This window comes from Gallus gallus, chromosome 5 (genome assembly GCF_016699485.2).
Source record: "Gallus gallus isolate bGalGal1 chromosome 5, bGalGal1.mat.broiler.GRCg7b, whole genome shotgun sequence".
In the NCBI taxonomy this organism is placed as follows: Eukaryota; Metazoa; Chordata; class Aves; order Galliformes; family Phasianidae; genus Gallus; species Gallus gallus.
In genome coordinates this window covers 29017577-29027274 of record NC_052536.1, presented here as the reverse complement: position 1 = coordinate 29027274, position 9698 = coordinate 29017577, and the positions used below count along the sequence as shown (strand labels likewise).

The 9698-nt window shown below is 44.3% G+C and overlaps 1 protein-coding gene across 1 annotated transcript in view; it reads left to right on the top strand.

Annotated features, from left to right (window-relative positions):
- The first annotated feature begins 1128 nt into the window (after positions 1 to 1128).
- EIF2AK4 (eukaryotic translation initiation factor 2 alpha kinase 4) overlaps positions 1129 to 9698 on the top strand; it is a 33571-nt gene continuing 25001 nt past the window's right edge. The window contains 7 exon segments of the mRNA XM_004941720.5: positions 1129 to 1353; positions 2850 to 2965; positions 4078 to 4180; positions 6143 to 6316; positions 7170 to 7250; positions 7542 to 7690; positions 9036 to 9151. Of these exon segments, the coding sequence (XP_004941777.1) occupies positions 1201 to 1353; positions 2850 to 2965; positions 4078 to 4180; positions 6143 to 6316; positions 7170 to 7250; positions 7542 to 7690; positions 9036 to 9151 (892 nt within the window). The 5' untranslated portion in view covers positions 1129 to 1200.

Here is a 9698-nt window from a genome sequence, read left to right as displayed (position 1 = left end):
CGCCTCTCAGCGGGTAGCGCGGGCGGGGAGGGTTCCCACGGCGGCTCCCCGCCAGCCCCGCCCGCTCACCACGCGCCGCGGCCGTCCGCGAAAGTTACGGGAGCCCGCGCCCGGCTCCGAAGCGCTCTGCTGAGCCCCCGCGGCAGCGCTGCTCCGCAGCCTCGAGAGACGCGGCGCGGCTCTCCGCCCGCGGCCGGCCCGCCGCCCGCCTTCATTCTGCCCGCGCTTCCGACGGCGGGCGCGGCCCCGCACGGCACGCGGCCGTCCCCACCCCGCGCCCGAAGCGCCGCGGCGCCGCTCCCGCCGTTCGCAAGGAGAGCGATTTGTTCGCGAGCTCCGAGGCGGGGAGCACGCGAGCCTCTCGAGAGCAAACGCGGCTCCGCACCAAGCGCAGCCCTCGTTAACACCCAGCCGCTACCGCCGCGGGCAGCCAGCGGGGGGCGGCAGCCGGCGGCCGAGCTCCCGCCTCCGCCGTGACGTGGCGCTGCGAGGCGGCCGGAGCTGCCATGTTGGGGGGAGCGCGGCGGCGGCTGCCGGCACTTCTCGTAACCCGTAGGGCGCCGTGCGCGGCGTTCGTCACGGGGCTCCCACAGGAAAAAAAAAATAGGGGAGCGCTGCCACTGAAGGCCCCTGCAGGCATTGCCAGCTGGGGGACGGGGAGTAGCGGCGCAGAAGAGAATCAGGTTTTCGTTTGGTACTGATGTCGCGATGCGGCTGCAGACGCAGCAGTTAGGCGTTGCGATTCCAGCCGGGACCCGGAGACCGGGGTTTGAATTTTAAATAAATAAATAAATAAACAACAACAAAAAAAGGATGCGCGTAAGCGAGTTTTTCAGCACCGGTGGACACCCACAAAAGCTACCCTGCAGAGCAGGTCCCTCCTGAGGTGGCCCGCTGACAGCAAAAGCCCGTACAAAGCAAGTAGGTGCTCCTGCACTCCCGCTTGGTGCGTGCCGGTGCTTACGGGTACGGCGGGAAGCGGGGCCGCTTCGGGCACACAACGCCGTGAGACCGGCTTACCCGCCGCTAAGCGAGGCACGAAACCTGCGGGCCGCGCACACCGCACGCGCCCGCCCCGCTGCCAGGTCCGCCGCGTCCCGGCCCCTCCTCCCGGGGGGCGCGGCCGGCACCGCTGGGAGCGTGGCAGCGCCGCGGGGCCGCCCGCGATGGCCGCCTCACGCCCCCGCCCGGGGAGCTGACATGGCCCGGGCGAGCGACGCGCGGCAGCCGCCCGCGGAGGTGGCCGCGGAGCCGCCGGAGAGCTACCAGCTGCGGCAGGAGAACGAGCTGCAGGCGCTGGAGTCCATCTACGGGCAGGACTTCCAGGATCTGCGGCGGAGCCAGGCCTGGAAGGTAGCGAGCGGCGCGCCGCGGCCGGGGGCCGCCCGTTCGCGCCTTTCCGGCAGCGCTTCGCCTCCGGGCCTCCGGCGCTCCTCAGCGCGCTCCGTCCGCGCGGGGTGCCGGGCGCTGGTGCCGCCGGGCGGGGGAAGGCCGCACGGAGCGGGGCCTGCTGTCCGCCCGCCGCCGCGCTCGTCCTTTGGGCTGACGCAGGCGTAATTAATGCTCTGCGTGTAACGTGCTTTTTAATTAATTGCCAGCTTAAGAAAAGCTGCCTTTGAATTCAATCGTTGGCTGACTAATTACAGGCTGCCTAACTCATCCCGTCGGCGCACATGTTGCCGAACTCTGTGCGTATGTTCTCTGCTGTGGCTCACTCGAACGGGAGCTGTTTCCATCACAACCTCATACTTTCGCTTTGTAGTATTGGCTTTTTTCCAGTTATTGCTAATTGCCCGAGTCTGCTACGCGGTGCTTTCGTTCCATCTCTCTTCCATGCCCACAGTGTCTTCTTGAGACTTTTCCAGCTGCATCTGGTGGCACAGTTTTCCCATAGCTGGAAGTGCCACTCGCTTATGTCACCTGCCCATAACTTCCTTGCTGCTGTCACCTTTGGCTTTGGTTCCTGCAGAACATCGTGGCCGACGCTGTCTGTTCTGTTGTACATGTGAAGCTAGAATTCTTGCAGAAACCTGTGACTTCTTGGGGCGGTGGTGGCATTTGGTGTTAGCAATTATGAAATTTGCATGTAAGCGGTGCTTTTCTCCCTTGGGCATGCAAAGTAGAAGGGATACCAACAGTCTGTGAACCCATTCCCATCTTTGTGATGTTATTTCCTTACCCGTTCACCACGTTGCTAAGATCTCTTCCCTTAAAAAAACAACGTTCTAATTGAGATAAAGAAGGTTGGAATGTTTACATGGACATGTTTTGGTTCTGTTTTTTTTAAAGCTAACAGGCAGTTTCAAGGAAGCGGCAGGAAGACTTGTCAAAGTTCTGTTTCATGCCAAAACCAAAAAATATGAATACAACAATTCCCTGTCCATTTGGCTGCACAAGATGCGGTTCCATAGTCTGTTGCCATGTTGGAAAAGAAAACGCTGACTGATATTTGTTAGTGTTGTAAAACAAAAACGAAGCAATTGCAATCATACATAACCTGTCCGTGTATGTTACCTTTTCTTGCTATTAGCCTACAGGAAGCAAAAGAGGAGGATTCTGATACAAAACCTCCTTTCTGCTCAGTCTGACTCATCTTGCTGATAAATGCTCTTATCTGCAGAAGTTCCCAAGTATATTGGATAAGCAGTTGTAATGAACCAGTTTGCTCTCATTGAGCAGTATCAACATTAACATATTCTCACGGTTTGGGTGGCATCACCTGAATTCTGCTATAATAACAGATGGGAGAGTTGTGTGCGGTAATTCCTGCTTCCATTACAGCAACAGAAACGAGAACAACAACGACGGGAAAAGCCCTTCTACATCTAAAGCTTTGTTTTCTGTTATAGGTACGACAGCCTCCGGAAATTAACTTAGTTCTGCGTCCTCAGGGATTGACTGGCGATGATGAGGTGTACGCCAAAGTTGATCTGTGGGTCAAGTGCCCGCATACTTACCCTGATACGTGAGTCAGCATTCAGATATAAGCTTTTCTTTCTCTGAGCATTTATTTGTTTTCATGTGGGTTGAAAAAACACGTAGTTCTTATTCTTGCTGTCTTCATGTCAGTATTTGTTCAGGCTGGGGTGTTTTTAAATAGGCAACTGTAATTCTCTGACCTGAATTGGATGTGGTTTCTTGTGCAATAAGGACAGGTGTGCCTGTCAGCATCTTAGTGCCCATGATCTATTCTGCTCAGAGAGGGACTTACCTTTTATTTTTAAAACACTCTTTTGACGCATTTGTATCTGATATTTGTGTTTTCTGCTTTTGGAAGAGTTCTCCACAGAGAATGTAAAAAGAATTGCTGGAGATGAGCACTCCCTGTGCTTTGGGTTAGCAAATGTGTTTTGAGTAAAGTACTGCCCTGCAAGCACTGAAGTAAATGTTCCCCTCAGTCCCTGTGTCACTGGCCGTGTCCGCAGCATTACAGCCTTTAGCCCATCTGTTTGCTGTGGGCCCTGAGCAGCATACAAGGGAAGCACTATTCCTAGCCAGGTGGTGGATCAGTTATGCGTGGTAGCACAGGGCACAGCGTCCCCTCCTGGTTTGTTTTTGTTTCTTTTTAGTTTAAGTTAGCATAGCTATGGATGTGTTACTTGTCCCTGTTATTGCGCCTTTAAGTTTTTGTCACCTGTATAGTGGGGATAAATCAATTTTAGCCACCTCGGTATTATGCTATTAGTATTTGTAAAACACTTCTATATGAATTACTAATAAAGATTGGAGTTGTAAGAGACTGCAGGGGTTTCCTTGCAAGTTCTCCTGTTATGTGTAACTGACAAGTACTGTGCAGCCAGAAGTTGATGAGTATAAAATAGTATCTCTGGCTTTATTCTGTGTTATATATTTAATATTTACTTACTGCTTATTGAGCATTAACTAATCGCCAAGTGATGATAAACTCCATTCCTTTTCCATCGTTGACCTTTTTTTTTTACCAGCCCTCTGTATCTCACAGAGCTTTTTACACTCTCTCCCCTCTCTTCCTGTTCCTCCCCCTTCCCTCTTCCTCCTTTTACTTTCTTTATTTTTCTTTATGAGGACCATTCTTTATGTTCTGTTGCTCTCTCCCAGTGTTCCTGAAATACAACTGAAAAATTCCAAAGGCTTGTCTAATGAGAAAATAAATGAGTTAAAATCCAGACTAGCTGAAGTGGCAAAAGAGTGCTGTGGAGAGGTAAGAACTTTTCACACCTTTGAGAAATGCACCCTGGTCCTATATAGTTCTAAAAAAAAATGTATCTATAATATAAGGAAATGCATCCAGATTAGAAGTATGATTTATGCTTTTGTGAAGAATGTATCTATTAAATGAAAGTTCAGAGTATGAACTCTGCAATCTCCTATTGCAGTGGGTGGCAGCCCTGCCCATGGCATGGGGATGGAACAGGATGTTCCCTTCCAACCCAAGCCATTCTACGATAGTGCGTGTTTAAATAAGGTAAATAATGTAAGACCTTAGGTATGCTTGGTGTTAACAATACCTTTTATTTTGTTGCTGAGGATTGAAATTACGTAGTGTGTTACTACCAAACACTGAATTCTTTGTGAAAGCAAGGTTTATGGTACATTTCTGATCTGCAGGAATGCTACAGGTGAACACATTTGGTTTGCTCTATTTGCTTTTCTGAAAGTGAAAGACAGACAGCTGTAGAAGTTGTTGTATGCTGAGATGGGATAATACTCAGCTTTAAATTTTCTAAATTTGTCAGCTTTACAAGTTGGCAAGGGTTTGCCTCCCCTGGAGTGTTGCCACATCTGTGTCTTCTTCCATTTTTATACTACACTGTTATTTTGTTGAACAATTTTAATGAAATTACTTTCAAAAGAAATCTTGTAGCCAGATACTGTTTTGCTGGTTCTGTTTAATAGCCAAGAATTCCCTCTATTTCATTTCTGATCTCACTGAAAGCAGCTACAAAGGTGTTACAGGTTTTCCTAGTCATTATTTTCCAAAGGGAGAAGCTTGCTTGCTCCAGGAACATGAAGATACAGTTGTGAAATACATATATGGGATGCATTTTTTAATGAATACAATACACAGCGTAGTCCTGAATAGTTTACTCTGCAGGGAAAGGGAGACATCTATTCTCTCTGTCTTGTCGGTATTCTGTAGTATGGAAAAATTGACAATCCTTCAGTTACCCGTCATGCTGAACAACAGATGTATTTCATTTTTAATCATTGAAATTTCTTATTTATATTTATGTTTCAAATACATGCGTGTACATGCATGATCACTTTCCGTTCTTAATAGCAAGCTGCAAAAGATGATCGAGTTTGCATGTCAGATATATGCATATTGTGCTATTCTTTCTACTCCGAATTTTTACTTTAAAAGGGTTCCATTTTTGAAAGTCACTGAATTGTCAGTCTGCTACAGGCAGGCGGTAGGATTTGGTCTGACTTTTCTTGCACCCCTACATGTAAACCAAGACCAGCGCTGCTGCTCACTCTGCTTGGAAGCATCTTTCTGCTGTATTGGTGTTCAGTTTTGGAGATGCAGTGTTCTGTTAGCGCTGTGGGCTCCGTGCTTTAACAGAGGAATGCTCCTACATCGATGAAAGCCTAAGTCCTGGCAGGTCAATCAGTCATCAGTATATACCTAGCAAGTCGTGTGGCCCCTTCAGTGCTGCTCTTATTTTAGCAGTTGTAGTTTTATGAATGTGGAATGCCTTAAGTGGTTTTAGATTTCTAGCTGTGGGGCTAGATTGTAGAAGAAGGATTGGATTTCACGTTAGCAATGAAGTAAGTGACTACTCAGTAGTAGTAGTAGTAGGTACAGCGATAGACAAGTGCAAAGGATTTGTTCTGTTGTAGTCGACATGTCTTAAATGTGTACCTTTGCAAGTAGAAAGATATCCCTAAGAGAAGACAAGGAAAAGGATTTTGCAGAGAGGGAAAGGGAAAGGTGCTTGAAAGCCGTCTGACAGTAATTTTTACCATCTGCTATTGTGGCCAGGGATTTTCGTGCTACAATTCATGAATAAATAGATCTGACAAAAATAATGAAATAGCTCTGTAAGTAACAAAACGAACAGTCGCACCTCGCTGCTGTATTGCTTTTCCAAGCTGGGTATCATTTTGTTATATTCTTTGAACTGGATTGAGTTTATCATTCATATCTATTTTCTTTCAGGTGATGATATTTGAACTTGCAGGCTACATACAGTCATTTCTCAGCGAGTATAATAAACCACCTTCCAAGTCCTTTCATGAAGAAATGCTAAAAAATCATAAAAAGGAGCAAGAAAGGCTGGCACAGGAGGAACTGCGTAGGGCACAAGAAGTTAAGAGGAGAGAGGAGCAGGAGGTAAGAAACTGAAATGTGAATAATTCCGTATTGTTTATTTTAACAATAATGATTTGGTAAATTATCCTGCATTGCCATGAGTTTCAGGGAATTATTAATTTGTCAGAGCTGTCAGCATCAATAGGTACTCCATGAACTAAGTGCTGCTTCCATTGTAACATCCTGCTGGTGAGTTTTTAACCCTGAGAAATAGTAGTGCTTGAAAAAAACTTGTTGATTAGTGATCCTATGGAAGCCATTTATAAAGAAGTTCTTAACAAAAGTCTGAGTAAATGTATATATTGGGTGTGTTCCATCTTAAACAAGTAAGTAGTAGCCAGGCAGATAGGTAATCTTACCTATTCATTCACCATAGGGTGACTGCTGTATTCACTGTAAGAGCCTTCTCTGGAGACCAACGTGTTTCAGCCAACATGTCTTAAGCTAGAAAGACATATTTATTCTGCCCTAGAGTTGAGGGGATTCATGTAGGTCACACAGGGGCTTCTGATGTGAAATCAAACCGTGGGAATACAGGCAGAATAGCTATTATTTTATTTCTCAATAAATGTGCTGTGTTTGAAACTTTACTGTTGGGTGTGCTAGTAGAAGTCACTTTCTTTTTTCTACAGCTCCATTCACAATTCATACTTTTCTCTCTTAACTTCCTCAGAAGAGTTAATTTGTCTTCTGTTTTGGTTTTTGTTTTGTTTGTTCTTTGTTTTTTATTTGCTTTGTTATCTTGTTCTGCTGAGATCTGTGAATACTCTCTAATACCCTTGAAAAGTCAATGTCCTCCATTTTTAACAGGCTAAGATTAGCAGTTGCACTGTATTTACTGTTGCATGTCTAACAGCACTGAAATGCATTTCAGCAACGGGAAATCCTTAATGAAATTCAGAGACGGGAGGAAGAGAAAAGAGAAGAAAGAAAAAAGAAAGAGATTGCCAAACAGGTATTCTTGCTGAGCATTGCAATACCTCTTTTTCTCTTTCCATCTCTGTAGCACATATCTATAGAATTCTGAGAGAATTTCATGTCTGAATTCTCTGAACATCTTTCCTTTTTACTTATCCAGTTCTTCTAAGAGATGTAAGTTAAGATAGCATCTTTTGTTCTTGGTCACATGGAATTTATTCCATGGAATGGGACCTGATGACTTCATAGCATAACAGTCAGGTGTACCCACAAATTTTGAGGATAGGAGCCATTTATGTACTTATTCAGTGTTTTTCCTGATCTATAGGAACGTCTGGAAATAGCTGCTCTGGCAAGCCAAGAAAATTCTCACAGGAGAGATACATCAGGGTACAGAGTTGCTTCCAATTTCAATGGGAACTGTTTGGAACATGGAGTGAATAATAAACAACGCCCAAATTCAGTTGGGCGTTCAAAGTATGTATGTCAATTTGCACATGAATTTGTTATCATGATTTGTATTTGGCAGTTGTTTCTGTACAGTACTGATAGTCCAGAAATCCCTTTTCCTATGTCCTTGCTAATCTTAGTATACTGAAGTGAGGCACTGTCTGTGCTTGAGGAAGAGGACAGATGTCTTAGAAGTTTGTTACTGTACTTAAGTCCAGAACGCATACACAAAACTGATCTTACACTGTCTTATTTTTTCTTACTAAAAAGTACAGAAAGGCTGAGTTGCTTCTACTGACAGTGGTGAGAATAAGCAAAAATGCTATAGAAGCATCCTGGTACCGTATCTGTAGAGTTAAGCAAAAGCTGTCCTGTTTAGTTTTTTGAGGTCTGTCTTTACAAGAACAGTGATGCCCTTCCTCTGTGCTCATGAGGCCTGAAAATTTGTCTGCTGGGACTCAAACTTTCAGAGAATTATTTTGGACTGTATTAATTTTATAAATGAAATCCATTTGAATTCAGAAAGCCAAACGCTTTCTTTGTATGTCTTTCTTTATAATACAGCACTGATGAGAATTGACAATTCCTATGGATGTGGGGTTCTTTCTTTTTCTTTTTTTTTTTTTTTTTTAATTGGTATTTTGGCTGAGCTTCTACCTTAGTTGATTTTCATACTGACTGTATTTATTTGGTGAAAATGGTAATATTTCTATTCATTTCAAAGTAGATTGTATTAAGAAGTAATGAAGGTTGGTTTGGGTTAGTGGCCTGGACTTCTTTCTGATCTCATGTGCAGCTCCATATGTGCATGTAAGAAGGTTTGGAATGTACCACTTTATTTTTCCCCCCCCAAAATTTTCCCCTTCTTGTACAATGGATTTGAGGAGTAAAAGCAAAGGAGAAGCCCATTTTAAAGAGGGAAGAATAATTGAACGAAAGCTGGAATGAACTTCTCAGAAGTACAAGTGTTTGCTTTTTGTTACATTTTGAAAGATAATACAAGTCAAGTCAAACTTGCACCTTTTGCAGAGCAATATTATGGTAGTAGTAGTTGTTACTACTATTACTACGTTTTCCAAACTGAAAATGTCATCCTGAGCTGCAGAAGTTTTAAAGTTTGGATTGAACTCCTCGCCAATCAAATGCCTGAATTTGAATGTAGAGACTCAGTATAATTTGGTGTTGCTTATAAAATGCTTAATTGCTATCCAGATGTTTATGTTCATGCCAACTCAGTGTCTTTGACGGATGTTATTGTTGGATGCAGAAGGGCCTGAAAGCTAATCCTGTTGCAGATGTGTTATCTTTAGGAACTAGAGACTGCAACAAAAGTATCTTTTTGAGACAGTGAAAAATGTTATGTCTACTGCAGGCGAGAGCGCCAGTTTTCTGTTGGTAATAATGAAGAGTCCCCTGGAAATTATGAAGTTCTGAACTTCAGCACAAGTGGTGCTGGGCAACTTACTGTGCATAAAGGCAAATGTCTCGGTAAGCAAAAGCAATTGCAGTTTGACAAACCGTTTTGCTGGGGGTAGAACTTGAACAGTGCTGGCAGGTACAAAGTAGCAAGGGCAGAGAGAAGATTGTTGTGGAAAGTGAAATGTCACAGCCAGAAGTGATAGGGAGTAATAGGAAGTTACTTCTTGGTAAATTTTAAAAATTTTCCTATGATTATTTTAAGCAAAAATTTGCTTTTCCAGAATCAGTTACTTAACTGAACACTGTACCACAAAACTCGCCCTCTCGAAATGTTACATTATCTTCATAGCTAAAATAATCCCAGAAACAGTCTGATTTTAAATTTCAGTAGTTAGCTAGTCAGATACACATGGCCACCAAGCAAGAAATCATCTTAACTTTCAGTAATGTGAAACCAACAATAAGAACAGGGAAGAGTATTCAGTTGTTGAAATTCAAAGTTCCTAAGACGTACAGCAGTTTTTGTCAGTATGCTATAGTTTTCTCTATTGCTACTTCACTTCGTCTGCATTCATCATTCACATTCATCTACATCTGCATTCATCTACATTCACAT